The sequence below is a fragment of the Nicotiana tabacum genome, chromosome 6, assembly GCF_000715075.1.
Source record: "Nicotiana tabacum cultivar K326 chromosome 6, ASM71507v2, whole genome shotgun sequence".
Classification (NCBI taxonomy): domain Eukaryota; kingdom Viridiplantae; phylum Streptophyta; class Magnoliopsida; order Solanales; family Solanaceae; genus Nicotiana; species Nicotiana tabacum.
In genome coordinates, this window is record NC_134085.1 from 128,974,118 (window position 1) to 128,989,648 (window position 15,531).

General features: G+C 36.2%; 2 protein-coding genes across 6 annotated transcripts; one reads left to right on the forward strand and one right to left on the reverse strand.

Annotated features, from left to right (window-relative positions):
- The first annotated feature begins 1,242 nt into the window (after positions 1-1,242).
- LOC107828925 (uncharacterized) lies at positions 1,243-8,506 on the forward strand. Of its 2 annotated transcripts, XM_075255333.1 has the most exons (7): positions 1,243-1,703; positions 2,146-2,287; positions 3,286-3,377; positions 3,561-3,667; positions 4,722-4,728; positions 7,123-7,382; positions 8,095-8,506. In XM_075255333.1, exons 1-7 carry the CDS (start codon positions 1,401-1,403, stop codon positions 8,243-8,245), a joined length of 1,062 nt encoding a protein of 353 aa, XP_075111434.1. In that variant the 5' UTR covers positions 1,243-1,400; the 3' UTR covers positions 8,246-8,506. The 2 variants fall into 2 exon arrangements, with proteins under 2 accessions (XP_075111434.1, XP_016511804.1); XM_016656318.2 differs by lacking the exons at positions 7,123-7,382; positions 8,095-8,506 and having other exon boundaries at positions 1,249-1,703; positions 3,561-3,663; positions 4,700-5,520.
- Positions 8,507-8,821: 315 nt separating this feature from the next.
- On the reverse strand, positions 8,822-15,466 carry LOC107828926 (uncharacterized). Of its 4 annotated transcripts, none has more exons than XM_016656321.2 (7): positions 14,770-15,466; positions 14,402-14,580; positions 10,962-11,629; positions 10,681-10,873; positions 10,236-10,300; positions 9,898-10,108; positions 8,822-9,475 (listed from the first exon to the last, which is right to left on the reverse strand). In XM_016656321.2, the coding sequence occupies exons 2-7, from the start codon at positions 14,507-14,509 to the stop codon at positions 9,113-9,115; spliced, it is 1,608 nt and encodes a 535-aa protein (XP_016511807.1). In that variant the 5' UTR covers positions 14,510-14,580; positions 14,770-15,466; the 3' UTR covers positions 8,822-9,112. The 4 variants fall into 4 exon arrangements, with proteins under 4 accessions (XP_016511807.1, XP_075111433.1, XP_016511805.1 ...); XM_075255332.1 differs by having other exon boundaries at positions 14,402-14,671; XM_016656319.2 differs by having other exon boundaries at positions 14,719-15,466.
- Positions 15,467-15,531: the final 65 nt, after the last annotated feature.

Here is a 15,531-nt window from a genome sequence, read left to right on the forward strand (position 1 = left end):
AACTGCCGAGTTTGGTGTCAATTGGTGCCTAATAATGGATGCACGAACTTTACTTTGGAGATGGACTCTCTAATTTTTATAAATATGCTAAAAAAAGACTATCAACAACTACAAAATGAAGAGGATAGTTGATGTAACTTCAAAGAGTTGCAACATACTAATGTCAAGTTCACCCACTACTTTAGCGAGGCCAATTATGTGGCGGATTACTTAGCAAAGCATGCAAGTAATGATAATGAAGCTTCTCTATATCTCTCTGCTATGCAACTTCCAAGAGAAGTTATAGGATTTTACCAATTGGATAATGGGCAGATGCCAAGCTTAAGATCAAGGTTCAACAAGGCCAACTTTTTTGTTAGCTAAATCACATTACCGATTCGCCGGATATAGTTATTTTTGCCCACCACTACCCTGTTTTTTGTAGGATAAAGTTTTTATCCTATTGTTGTATTTTTGAAGGTAAGGTCTAGTCTTCCTCTTGTACACTTTTTCCAGTTAATACAACTCCCCAAACATCTAGGAAATTTTATTTAAAAAAAGTGTAGTTTCTACTATTTTTTATTTATATCTAGTATTTGATGTAGGTTTAGATGGGATGTTTATGGTGCTTTTAGTAATCATTCTTTTCATAATTTCAATTAAATCTAACAAGCAGAGTTTGTTAATTTTTTTTATGAGGACAAAAGTATTTAAAGTACCAAGACCGCTCAAAAAAGGATCAAAGAGTGCTATTTAAACTTACCACTGCAAAGGGGCCATTTTTATCATTGTGATCAATTGGTTGGAAAATAAATTATTCCTGGATAATAATTTCAGAATTAATTATCTAGGGATTATTATCCCATACTTCCGTATGGATTAAAAAAAATATAATCTCAGGATCCGGATTAGTTATGCCGCAATTTTATCCCAACTAAACGTGAGATAAACTCATCTCAAATTTAATCCCGGGATTATTGTCCCGTATTCCTTGTACCAAACGAGCCTTAAGGGATCATTTGGTTGGATAACAAGTTATACTATGATGAATTATCTCAAGATTAGTTATCCTGCCCTCCCATGGAGATAAAGTAACACTACAATCCCGGGATAACTAATGCAGGGATTAGTTATGCCATGATTTGATACCAACCAAATGTGGGATAAACTCATCTCAAATTTAATCCCGGAATTAATTATTCTTTATGTCCAGTACCAAATGAGCCCTTAGCCTATTATTTACCCCGAATCCGAGAACCCATGGAGCTTGGTGCGGTCCGAAATCGGGCCGTAATGTCGAATTTGGTATCTAAAACATCACAAAACCCTCGTCTTCAACTTGCAGCCTTACCTTCATAGTATTCACCTTGGAGCTACAGGCAACTGTTAATATCAGCCAGAAAAGCGATACTCTAAGAAAAATGGTGAGCAAAAGGCAGAAATTAGCTCGAAAGCGATACAAGGAAGAACACCCGGAACTATTCCCCAAGCCAGAACCAACTCCACCCAAAGACCCGAACAAGAAAAAGAAGAAAAATAGCAATTTTAAGAAGAGAAAAGGAGAATCCAAAGATGTTAGAGATCCTAATAAGAAGCGTTTATTACATACAAAGCACCCTTTTAGAGTCGCTGGAATGAAGCCTGGCGAAAGCTGTTTTATTTGTAAAGAACACGACCATATTGCCAAGGATTGTCCTAGGAAAGCTGAATGGGAAAAGAATAAGGTATGCTTTTTTCCTTGGGCTAAATTTTTAGTTTCTTTATTTTTCTGTAAATCTGTGTTGCAGTCTCTTTGAGCTTAATATTCCATAATTTGCTATTTTTACTAACCAAAAAAGAAAATATACACTCCATATCATTTGCAAGATATTATTCATTCTTTACAACTCCGTGCCCAATCCCAGTGTCCACAGCCACTGATTCCACCAACTTTTGTGCCCAATGAGATATTGACAAATGACTTAGGAAATGATTTTCTTAGGTAAAACGTTTTAACCGAGTCTGCCAAAAACATTCAAGTCATACCAGAGATGGCCAAATTGGATTGAAGCTATTTAGTCTTTTAATTTTACGTTCACTGCACAATGTTAATGTTTTGCTACATTAGAAGCATATTATTGCTCTCATACTGATTGATGCTTCTTTGTTTGATATGCGTTTATGAAGATATGTTTGCTTTGTCGTCGGCGCGGTCACAGCCTGAAGAATTGCCCCAACAAAGATGATGAAAAGGTGGATAAAAAGTTATGTTACAATTGTGGGGAAACAAGTCATTCGTTGTCTAACTGCCCCTATCCGCTTCAAGATGGTATATTGCCTTTGAACTTATCAAATATCTCGTTTCTTCATTTTGTGTACAATGTATTTTCTGTTACTCTTTTTTATTTGGGCATGCATAGCGTTTTTTCATGTTTCCAGCTTTTTCTTGCCCTTCTCATTTTATTTTCATTAGTGGCCCTTTATTTTCCATGTACTCTATGTAATATGTATTAACTTAGTAATGCAAAGTATGGAAGTGTTTAAGCCTCAAATAGTTTAACGCTAAAGTACTAAATAAGACGCTTAACCAACTGGCGGGGTCATGGATAGTTGGTGAACTGGATATTGCTGTCTTGAACAGTGGTTCTCCATGTATCTATACTTGCAAAGTCAGGAGCTGCCACAAATTGGGTTAATTCCGAACACTGTTGTCAAAGGCACGCTTAAGCCCTAAAGGCGAGGCTCAAACCATGTTGAGCGCTTCGCCTCGCTTTGTGGGCGCTTCAATGTCGCATCAAGGCTTTAAGGCATATTTTTCCTTGCCAATGAGTTTAAACCTGTAAAGGCAACACTAGAATCGATATTTTACTTTATCGTAAATTTTTTTTAATTTTTTTGTCCATATATTTGTTATTCATGCTTATAATTATTGATCTTGGACTACATATACATATTTTAGTTTTTCTCCAGTTGCACCTTTTTTCATTAAAGCCCACGCCTTAATTGCACTTTGCGCTTAAAGCCCTGACGGAACTTAGAGCTATTTTGCATTTTTCGCCTTTGATAACACTGATTCCGAGTTATAAAATAATTCTCATTCAGAATTCTCTGGCGGAGACAGGAAACGAAATGTATACAAGCAGTGAGTATAAGAGCTACACAAAAAAGGATACGCAAAATTCTTGCTATATGTCTGCTATTCCAAATTGAGTTGCCCTTGTGTTACAAGGGTCCATCAAAATCGACGAACAATAATATCACTTCTTTTAGAAAGTTTCTTCTTGTTTCTCTTATTAGTAATATCATGTTGTTTTCTTAATTATGCAGGAGGAACAAAGTTTGCCAATTGCTTTATTTGTAAAGAACAAGGTCACTTGAGTAAGAATTGCCCTAAAAGTACTCATGGTATATACCCAAAGGTACATATATTTGATTGGCTTCAGACACCATTTTCAATCACTTCACAACTACCTTCTGATGCTGGTTCAATACCCTTCGTGTTTATTTCTAGCCTAAAACAAGCTCATTTCTGAGAAGGAAACTTAAAAAATTAAGTCTTACAGGAGGTTAGAAGTTCAAGTTTTTGATGTCTTTTTTTGCAGGGTGGTTGTTGCAAAATTTGTGGCGGTGTTACACATTTGGCAAAAGATTGTCCTAATAAAACCGGCAAAGCTTCTGAAGGGGCCTTTGGTAGAGTTAAAGCTTGTACGTATTTTCGTGTATTATTCCATTGATTTGTTCTTCGAGACATCTACTTTGCCTTTGCATCTGGAAAAAAAAAAATGCTACCTGCAGGCTGCAACTTTTGTATGCTATCATTTTACATACCATACAATCATTATACCTTTTTATATGCTTTGACTTCTTTACTTATATGCTATCACTGCACATATTTCACTCTCTAACTTCTTTGTTATTCAGCTTGGCTCATGTCCTATATACATAATCATTTTGGCCTCAACTGTTGTAGATTTAGCCAGGCTGCATATGAACTCTATGAACTGAACCACTCACTCTCTTCTTTTTTCTTTTTTTTGGTACAAGGCCTAGTCTTACTTGTTTAGTCTTTGATGGTATAATGACAGTGACAACTTCATCAGAAATTTTCTTGCTTTCCGTGTCTCTGTGGAACAATTTTGGTCACGGCACAGCCAAGCCAACTTCTTTGTAGCAGAAGATAACTAATCAAGCTACAGTTTGTTTGTTTTTCATGTTTGTTCCAAATAGTTGAATGCCTAATACTTCCTCCGTCCCAATTTATGTGACGTTGACTAGGTACGGAGTTTAAGAAAGAAAGAAAGATTTTTGAAACATGTGGTCTAAATATAGAAAGGTGTTATTCTTTTCGCGACTGACTAAAAAGGAAAGAGTTTCACATAAATTGAGACAGAGAGAGTAGGTCATATCGCAGTCAATCTAGTTCTGTTATAATATAATCGTGCACTCCAACAATTCCATGTCCATGAATTTGTGTCAAATGTGGCAATGAAGCAGTGCATTTAATTGGCTTGTGTGGGTGATTGTTATAGAAGAGATGTGTCATGACATAAGTGGCTGACATGTGAATAACTTTGGTGGATGCTTGTTTGCTCCTTAATTGATTCCAAAACATGCTGTGATATATTTCTTTTTACTATATGCCATTAGTTTGGTGGCAGCAGATGCTGCTTGTTAGTGTTGGTTCAGTTTTAATTCTTACACTTTTGCACTTCCTTTTTGCGACTTTTCCTGTTTCTGGCAGTTCAATTTGAGGATCGGCCAAGAGGACAAGTTACCAAACTCAGCGGCGGGGATGATCTCGAAGATGACTTCATGGCAGAGGAAGTTCATGAAAATGGTGATGTTAAATTAAAGAAGAAAAAAGAACCTAAAGTTGTGAATTTTGTAGGATGAGTGAATCTCTGGTAGAAGTGGTGATTCTGTAACTGAAGTGCAATCTATTGAATATGTCTTGTCCGATAACTGCAATCCGTTTTAAATTTACATTTGGCAGTATTCTTTTCTCCTCTAGTTAATGAGGATCTTGGACATAAAATACGCCAGAAAATGAAACACTTAATGACAAATTGTTTGAGAGTTGCTGCTGGGAGCAGCTAATGCCTAACGGAGTCCTTTGAGTTTTGACGAAAAGGCATAGGACCATTTCAGTGATCAATCTACTCGCCATCAGTTCGTAGGTGAATTGCATTCTTCCCAGTTCTACTTCTATCCACCTGTTTCTTTCTCACAAATAGATGTTATGCTCATCTGCACTGCATAGTATATGTTATGAGAATCATTTTTGATGTCAAGAATTTCTGGTTGATAGCAGCATAACAGAGTAGATTCGTGCTTATCATTTTAACTTTGTGGATTTCCATCGGAAGGTACATTTCTTTAGGTCAATAAGGCCTTGTTGAAGTGGCAACATTGAGATGTCCTTGTATTTTATTACTTATTCCCTTATGTAGGTAATTTATAATTCTCTTATAGTAATGTCAGACTCTGATATTATTTCATTTGAGTCGTGTATATGCATTTTTCTTTCCACAAAAATGAATATATCTTGTCTTCGTTATCCAATGAAATATTTTATCCTGATAATAAGTTTATATGATCGTTTTTAATATTAAACTTACAACAACAACAAACCCAGTATCATCCCACATAGTGGGGTCTGGAGAGGGTAGTGTGTATGCAGCCTTAACTCTACCTTATGGAGATAAAGAGGATGTTTCCAATAAACCTCCGCATAGAGAAGCATAAGCATCACATTAATAAAGAGAAACAAAAGCGCGACAGCGAGAAGCCATGTAAAAGCAACATAAATAACAATCAGATAGTCAGACCGAAATGAAAGAGACGATATGTAGTCATAGAAATCTAATACCAACAGAATACGAAAGTACGTGCTAATACTACCGGTACGACAAGGAGAACACTAAACTAACTACCCTACTATGTTACTACCCTACTCAAATCTAAAGCCATGAGGATACGTCTGCAGTATGAGCCATTCAAACCATTTGGAAGGGCAAAAAAGAAAAATAAAAGAAATAAGGTAGTGGAAGAAAAAAAAAGTCAACATGATAAAGTGCAAAATGTCCTAATGTAACAGGAATAACGACTGTCGTGCAAACTGCAACAGGCATGACCAAAGAGTGGTCGTGGACAAGGTGACTAAATTAATGAGCCTCAGAAAATAACTCTCAACCTCTTAATGTTGTCTTGTCCCTCTTTATTCTCCGTAATTCTCTCATGTTTTATAAACCAGCTCACGTATCCTTTCTTACGGATTCAAGGATCTCTATCCCCATTCCATTCAACTCTATTCTCTACCATTTTCTCCTTTATCCCCCCATCCCTTTTCTTTTTTTCCTATCCATTTTGCAGAGATCCTTACCTATCTCATTCCAGGACACCATGGTATAGTATCTTCCTTCTTTTCCCTTGTTTTGTGTTTCATTTCCTTTTCTCAGATCATTTTATGTTATTCATCATTTTCTGTATTATTCTTGTTCCATTTTTAACAAATTCGGATATTTTCAACTGAAATGGCATCCAATTGATCCGTGGAGCTGGTCCATAAGAAATTTCTCATCATATGGAAAACAAGCACTGAAACAGGAAAAATAATTGGTGCTTTGATGGAAGGGGTTGCCTTTACTTTGGCCTGGAAATGTGATCTTGGTTGGCATTTTTCAGGATTTCAAGTCAATGATACAGAAATTTCAACTCTATACAGAGGCGAATTCGGGATTTAAATTTAATGGGTTCAGCTTTTAAGATTTTTAGCATTGCATCGTAATATTTGTTGAAATTTTAGTAGGTTTTTACGTATAAAATTCATACTCCGTGTCGAAAGTCATGGTTCAGTTGAACCCGTAGTCGAAAGGCTACGTTCGCCCCTGGGTATGCATGCATGTCAGCATGTGTTTGTACTATGAACCTAATGCTGCATCTACTGGGGAAAAGGTGCTGGATCTGCTCATCTTGGTTGGTTGCATGCATCTGTCAATAGTTGTGTAAACAATTCATTGTCTGTGAAACTGATTTTCTTTAGGATTTATCAGTTAATTATTATTCTGATGAGGAGGACCCGTGTGGTTTTTTGCTGTAATGACTTTTCATTATCTGTGTTTTCATTTTGTTTTTCTCTAATTCATGACTTAAATATATGGGCAGGCGAATGCTGTTTCTGGAATGGCAGTACAAGATGAATGTAAGCTAAAATTCTTGGAATTAAAAGCAAAGAGAAACTACAGGTTCATTATTTTCAAGATTGATGGCCAGGAAGTGGTGGTAGAGAAGCTTGGCAGCCCTGAAGAAAGCTATGAAGATTTCTCTAACTCTCTGCCTGCCGATGAATGTCGCTATGCTGTCTTTGATTTGGACTTCATAACTAATGAAAATTGCCAGAAAAGCAAGATTTTCTTCATTGCTTGGTATCCTTTTCATCCTTTTTTTTGTCTTCATTCCTCTCCAGCAAATTCAACTTTGGTAATTACTAGTTGAATTTAAGTTATATATACTGACAGATTATAGTTTTATTACATTGTCATTCAATTTACCAGCTAATACCTATAGGGGTCGTTTGGTTTTAAGACAAGTTATACTGGTATTATTTTTTATTGATTGTACTATTTCATCCTCTGGTAGGTGTAATTTATCCCACTATTATTTTTAATCCGTTATCCCAGGATTAGAACCAAATAAGAGATAGGTGATACTAAATATTTATTCTAGGATTATTTTTGCTTATCTAACGACTTGATAGTGTATAATTGCCACTTTATTTCAGATTATCATATTACTATGAAGAGATACCTGTTGTAATAGGTAAACTTCACCTGAGGGCGTAAAAATGCAACAAACTATCGATGCATGAAACTTAACTCTTCTTAGTTTACTCAGTGGCGAAACTATATTATCCCTTCGTCGAAAAACTACACTGTGTATATAGATAAAATATTAGGTTTTAGAGGTATATAACATATATTGAACACCTTTTGTCATGGAATTTTTTTACTTTCTTCAAGTTTGAACACCGTTGGGGAAGTTCCTGATTCTGCACTGAGTTTACTTGCGCCTAAGGCTTGGGTTTCAGATAGATAGCATCGAATAGCGTTGTTCTAATTACTTTGTCATGAATTTTAGGTCACCTGAAACATCAAGGGTGAGGATGAAGATGGTGTACGCGAGCTCAAAGGATAGATTCAAGAGAGAACTGGACGGAATTCAAGTTGAGTTGCAAGCAACAGATCCTAGTGAAATGAGCTTTGACATTGTAAAAGCACGAGCCTATTGAGTCTCATTACCTTAACATTTCCAGCCTTAATCCACCAGCATCTTTGCCTGTGTTCATATTATACACTGATCTGTGTATCTGTTGATGTAATATTATGTGCCTTACTCTGTAGTCTGAATGCTGCAACAACATAGCAGCATTCCGTTTCAGTTCCATCTTCCTTTGCCTTAGCATCTCCGACTCTTAAATAGACAAAAATCATATATCAATTGGTGGCTTTTTTCTAATTGTTGCTCTTAAATAAAACATCTGATTGTGCTCTTTTTGCGTGTCAACTTTAGTGATGACAACTTCTTATGGATAACTTGTTTAAGATATGCATACAACATTTACTAAAACAACTTATAGACTGAAATGCATCTGAATATACTAAAACACGTTTTAGTTTAACTAATCCCATTGCATTTTCTTTTTACCAACACCATTTACTAGCTGTCATAAAAGTTTTGCAGAACGTATGCAACTGTATTTGATTTTTCTCCTCTTCAAAGTCTTCCTCACCACACGAACCTTCTTGGAAAACCTTGACGAGTTTAACTTCTATACACTAACGGTTTCAGTCAGGTCTAACTGTAAGTAACTCTACTGTAAGTAACTCTTTAGTAGAAAAATCTTACACTGTATGCATATAGCTTAAATCCTAACTAGATACCATTGTGTTCCCACTGAACGTCGCCACTGAACTGCAAATTATATTAATATCTAAAAAAGGAAAAGGCTGTAGCTGAATTGTCTTCTCCTACACATATACTCTCCCAACACCAGGATTTATCGTTCGTGCTCCTTCATTGTGTTAGATGATTAATACAAAAAACTCTTATTAACAAAATATACCCTGTAAGCTATGAGTAAGAAAACCTAAACTCTTCACTGTTGTTTGCTTTCTTTCTTCCAGTATTGTTGTTCCCACGATTCAACTTGTTTTATTGAATTTTCTTTTCTATCAAGAATACAGTGAAGACCTGCAGGACCAAAGGGAGGTGGCATGGTGCACGGTATTGCATCCGAGGGGCCTTCAACGAGAGATTCTAACATGAACTTCCTTGTCACTCCTTCAGCTGCGCATGCCATTGCTTCTGAACAAAGCTCTACTGCATTTCGTGGTACAATAGGCTTGTATTTCAAGAGCTTTGCGTACTCGCTTAATAGATGGAACATGTAGTCATACACATAATCCATTTTGAGCTGTTCTTGAATGAAATTGCTTGCTGCCTTACCAATGTCCTGTGCCTATTTTATTCACCAAAGTCATCATTAAACATGATAAAACATGGTCGCAGGAAAATTATCACTGATTCAGCTTGATATTCTATTAAGAGCATAAATATGAGAATTTGCAGTAGAAATTAATTTACGTGTCATTAATGCATGTGTGTCAATATGTATTCCTGACATCTAAAAGTATGGTCATTTCGTTTTTAACTGAACCTGAGAAAACTTAAGTTACGAATACTTTCCTCATTCTTCAAGCATAATTTGGGTGTTGAGAATACAGACAACACTAAAATGGTCTGATGCATCAATCGATTCTAGTGACTAATTTAGAGAAGAACACTAATAAGATGGTGAAGACATGATTTTATAGCATCGAAATTTTCAGGTGAATTGGCAGTCAAACTTGAAAATAGAGCTGGGGTCAGATGATAGATTACCTCTTGTTGGTGAGTATTGCCCCAGTCAACAGCATGCTTGATAGATCGGCATTTGTCATTGTCTTTTACGGGCCAGTAATGTTTCAGCGGCATCAAACCTCTGGTGTAGAAATCGTAGTAGTGGGGTTCTACAAGTAACGTAACAGAATCACAGGCCAGAATGTATTTTTCACTCACGGACCATGCAGATCCTTCTATATAAATCTTGTATCTGACATATTGCACGGTGAAGAAAGAGAAAAATAGGAAAACATTTAGGACGATATAAATAACAAAAATGGATATGTTCACCAAAAAATAAAGCCATAACAGTAAGAAAAGCAAATTTGTTTACGTACCTGTGGATGCACTGACTAGCTAAGTCTGATTGCTTGTAACCTTGCTTCTGTTCTTGAATCCAATCCTACATATATTTCCAGATCCATCACTTAAATTTCTTTTACATTCTACCTTTCCTACAGTTATTTCCAGATTCATCACTGTAATTAACATCACAGAATCTGATAGCCCCAGATTCCTGAACTGCAGTGAAGCTGACAAAAATGTTCCACATACATTCACCGCGCCATTTAGATTAATATGGAGAAGTACCCCAAAGATACTTTTATAAATTTGCAGTTGTAACACTTCAATTCCCTTTTTTTTGGAGGGAGGTGGGGAGGGGGGAAGAAGAGAGTTTCCTTTTACCCTCTTTCTTTTTGCTAGTGGTAGAATATAGCGTAACGGGGTCTTGAAAAGCTGTATTTCTTGACAAAAGAATATGAATGTTGCACAACTTGATACCTGAGCATATACGCGTGCATTCCAGTCCTGCTTTTCTGAAACATTGCACTTGAGCAGAGCCATCCTGGTTTCAGCAACAACAGGATTGCCCTTCCAATAGGCATACCGTTCCCTGTCGGTCCATTTCACCTTCTCATTCCCTTTTCTTAAATCCTTCGACAAAGTTTCCCAAGGCTTTATATTAATCTCTGGCCTACACAATGTTTTTGAAACAAAAAAAAAAGTTTCACTAAAACTGTTAAGATTATTATATCAATATGGATGCAAAAAAGAGTTTGTACCATCCCCAGAATGACCAATCTGGAAAAACAATATCCAAACTGGTATTGTTCCCACAGTATCGGAACAGAGGTGGAGGAGGAGGCGCATTAGGGCGTCGGTAGAATTCAGTATGAATGACTGGCCAGTCGACACAGTCGAACATCAGGTCCAAATCAGGAACTTTACCAGGGTACCTACGTAACATTTGTAAAATACCCCACAATGTGAATTGGTCTCTGCTTTGAAATGACTTCCTATATGTCTCAACATATGCTCTTCCTTTCACTATCACCAACCGAAAATTTGCCGTCCTTCTGGCTCGCATCACCATTTCTTCGGTGATTCCTGTTTCTCTCCAAGGCCATAAGTCATCGTAGATCCAGCGGAAGTAATCTGGACAGGTAGATGGAGGAGTTAATGAAGTGGCTTGGTTTTGATCCGTGAATTTTGACGGGTAGTAAGAAGCTGGGCAAGTCCTTGTGAGGTTTCCAAGTGTACAATTTAGTTGGACTTCCAGTTTCTTTTGGGGCGGCTTTGAGACTGCTGGTGTTGCATCAGTGTGATTGTGAAATGTTACGAGTTCCAGTTTCTTTTGGGGCTCTTTTGAGTTAGCTGTGGTTGTATCAGTGGGATTGTGGCATGCTATGGGGGTTAATATTGACTTTCCTGGAGAATATCCTGCAATGGTCTGTAAATTTGGAAGAACAAAACCAATAAGCCTAATAATTTGGAACGATTAGAAGATTACAAAAACGCAACGATTTAGTTTAGGACATTAATCAAGTCTGACAACGGGTTTTCCATTCAAGAAGAAGATGAATTGGTTCATACTGCAGACAACAAGAAGATATGAATACTGAGCGATATTGATAGACGGTGTCTTCGACATACATGCATGGTCGTTGGTGCTTTATACAACAAAGGGTGTACCTATAATCACAATGGTGAAAGAACAAGATGATCAAGAGTAGGCGAAGTTGTTTCATATTGGCACATAATCCCCAGTTTTCGTTACTATAGCAGTTTCCTAATGTAGCATACTAAGTAAATCTGATTCAATCCTGTTCCGGTCTAGCATCAATTACCAGAAATACTATGACTTGACAGAAGTTAAAATTACTTTAAAAACTAAAGATTACTTTACTATCCATCCTAAGGAGAAAAAAGAACAACGAATACAGAAAACCATAAAAATTAACAAAGATGTAAGAATTGAGGACCCCAAAAGAAAATGACCATCACCCATAATGAGTCACCCAATACAGAAAAAAAACTGGAATAAAATATCGTAAAAATAGCACAGGCTAACCAGTTTTCAGACTGGTCATTCAAAAATAGTCAGCGTTTGCAAAATCATTGAAAAATAGCCACAATTTTGCTGCAACACGGAAAGTTGCAACATAATATACTGGAGATTGGAGCACCCATATATGAACTTCCAGCATATTATGCTGGACCAGTATATTATACTGGAACTCCAGTATATTATGCTGGAGTATTTTCCGGATTTTGAACGGTATTTTCGTTCATATCTATCTTTACATGAAAAATGGCTAAATTTTGATTACTTTTGAAACTGTGGCTATTTTTGAATGATCACTATTTTTGAATTTCTCACCAAAATATCTGGACTAGGATTTTCCTTCTGTTATTCTGCCAATCTTTTTCCGGTTTTGCAGTTGTTTTGGACCAACTACTGTATTCATGGACTTGGAAAAATTTTCAAACAGTACCATTGAAACTGTATTACATCACTTTATCCAATATTAAAGAAATTAAAATACATCCAGAATTACATATCAAAAACTTTTTCAGCTCAAATGTACAGTTTCTAAGAAAGGAAGTTAAAATAAAATATACTAAAATATAAAGTAAGTGAATAAACAAATTTTGGATTCCTCCTCTAAAATATGGAAATTTTATTTAATGACTTTCTTATAATTTTAAAGCCAATACAACAGACACCATCAGAAGTAAACGAGAGATAACAAGTAGTAATAATGTGAAATTTTTTATCAATATAAATACTTTCATACATAAATTAATGAATAGACATTCCATTACATCTGGTAAAATTAATACTAGGTTATAAGTAGAGGCGGAAATTGATCCCTAATTATACATAAAATATCTAATTTTAATTTTACGCAAAGACTATGGGTTCATGCCCCATGTGGCCTATAAATCCGCCCCTGGACTTATAAGCCTTGTCAACTTTTCTTATTAGGAGGAAACAGTTCATAATCCAACCACACATGTTTCATTAGATTATAAACTATAGATGGTTTGCTTGCTTGATATTACAAACGCTGTGGTCCAATCTCTAAGTTAAATTGGAATTAGACGTGGTATATAGTCAAAATGCACCAACTGGGCTAATTTTCTAGGGTTCCTGTAAAAATTCGTCACTTGCAAATCCTAGTATGGAAATGTCCATACTGTTTCGCACTCGGTATTGATACCTGTATTGAGAATCAACTAAATTCAGATTTGCACTGTATATAACTAATTTACAGGAAAAACATTCCCTATTAGGAGCTTCGTTCATTTTCAAATCTCGAATCTAAAAACTACTACGTAGAGAAAAATTGATGTGGGGCTATGTTTGAAATTGCTGGTAGAGAAAGCAAAAAAGATACAAAAGGGAATGTAAAAAAAAAGGACGAAAAAGTGAAGGGGAAGAAGAGGAAATTGAAGTAGAACTCAGTGCATTTTGTAGAGCGTCGGCAACAGAACACGGAATTCCTTGCACCAATTAACGCCACGTACCCTTGTACACCTAAGCGTCCTTGTCACAGGAAAATTGTTTCACTGTCTCTGCCTCATATGAATTATGACGTTGCATGAATTACTCCATTAAAGATTTAAATCGCTAAATGACAGCGTAAAAGATGGGTAAAATGCAAGCTGTAATACTATCCCGCCGCTAATTTATTTTTATTTTTATTTTCCGACTGTCCCGCCGCTAATTTATTTTTATTTTTATTTTCCGACTGTCCCGCCGCTTATTCGCCAAACAGTTTTTATTGCAGCTTCAATAATGTCCCGCCGCTTTTCGGGTCGGACTCGAAATATAAAGGTCAAAAGTATCTCATTGCTATTTGCTGGTATTAAGTGAACACTCCTATTTGATTACAGTTAAAATATTTTTTAAAATATATAAAATCATACTTAAGAAAAACTATTAACTCCATAATAGTAATGATTGACATTGACACTATTAAGTCAAAATATTACTCAAGCTAATATTAATGTAATAACTTTGGCAGTATCAAGCTAATACAGTAAAAAACAAAAAAGAGAAGAGAATTGTTTTTCCCGTCGGGGTTCGTTATTCGTTGAGGAGATAAATGAGGTATACGGTTAAATATAGTTAAAAGAATTTATACAAAGCTGATCCATGTCAAAAAGCAAGGAGACAATAACTTTCCAAATTAAGAGTAAAAATAATGAAACTTACAATTTCAAAGGAAGAGTGCAGCAATCGCATGGAGACGATAACGCCGATGAAGAGTAGAATAGAGATGAAGATTGTTACTGAAGATCTCACCGTTGTCTTGGACGCCATTAATGAACAGCTAGCAGATAATTTCTGTGAAATGTCTACGAAGCCCTAACTTTCCTTCTTTCTCAGCTCAACTGCAGTAAAGCTTAACACTTGTCAACATAAAGATGCAAGTTGTTGCATGCACCGCTATACACTTGTCCACCTAAATATGGAAATATCTAGCTGCCAAAATTTTCTTCAGTATTAATTATCAAAAACACAAACTTCACCTTTTTCCAACTTTGAAAGCAAACCACAAGACTTTATTAGTGTATACCAACCTAAAACGGCATTTGAATTTTTGGTTACAAGGCTAGGTGAAGTACAAATATAGCACGCGAACCCCACCCCTATTGGCCAGCTGAAAGAGAGAGAGTGGCTGCAGATGGAGAAATGTATTGACTTTTCTTAAATGGTGTAGTGACTAGTCGGTGATACTTAAAAACGAAGTTCCTGTTTTAATAAATAAATATTTGGGTTGAATTATAAGGGAATTTTGAAGGGGAAGAGGATGAGGCTAGCACCTAAAGCGTGAGCTCAGATGAAGAAAGTGGAAAGTGGAAATTTTATGGACAATATGGAAGAATAATGTGAAGTAGCAAGATTTTTCTCTTGTCTGCCGCTCTTTCTGCACTAATATGCTGCAAATTCAGGTGATTCTTAAAAAAAGAAAGTGGAAGTTGAAAAAGACCCCGAGAGGACCTGCGCAAAAAGTTAAAATTGTTGGACAATATGGAGGATTAATGTGAAGTAGAAGGTGGGGGTGGCAAGAATATCCTGATGCCAGTTGGGGCTCTTTCTGAACTAATTATATGCTGCTAATTCAGGGGAGGCTCGTTCTTTATTTGTCAGTATATAATTAGTAAGCAGCATGGGGTGTGAAATAGTAGTGTCTGAGAATGAGTGTCATTTATGAAGCAAAAAATGAGAATGAGGAGCAATTTCTGGAATTTCTGGTACCAATTACATCTAGCAAAGGTGGCAAAATGTCAATGGAACGTATGTTTGAAGTCGGTCGTTGCTTTTCTTGAATCATTTGAATA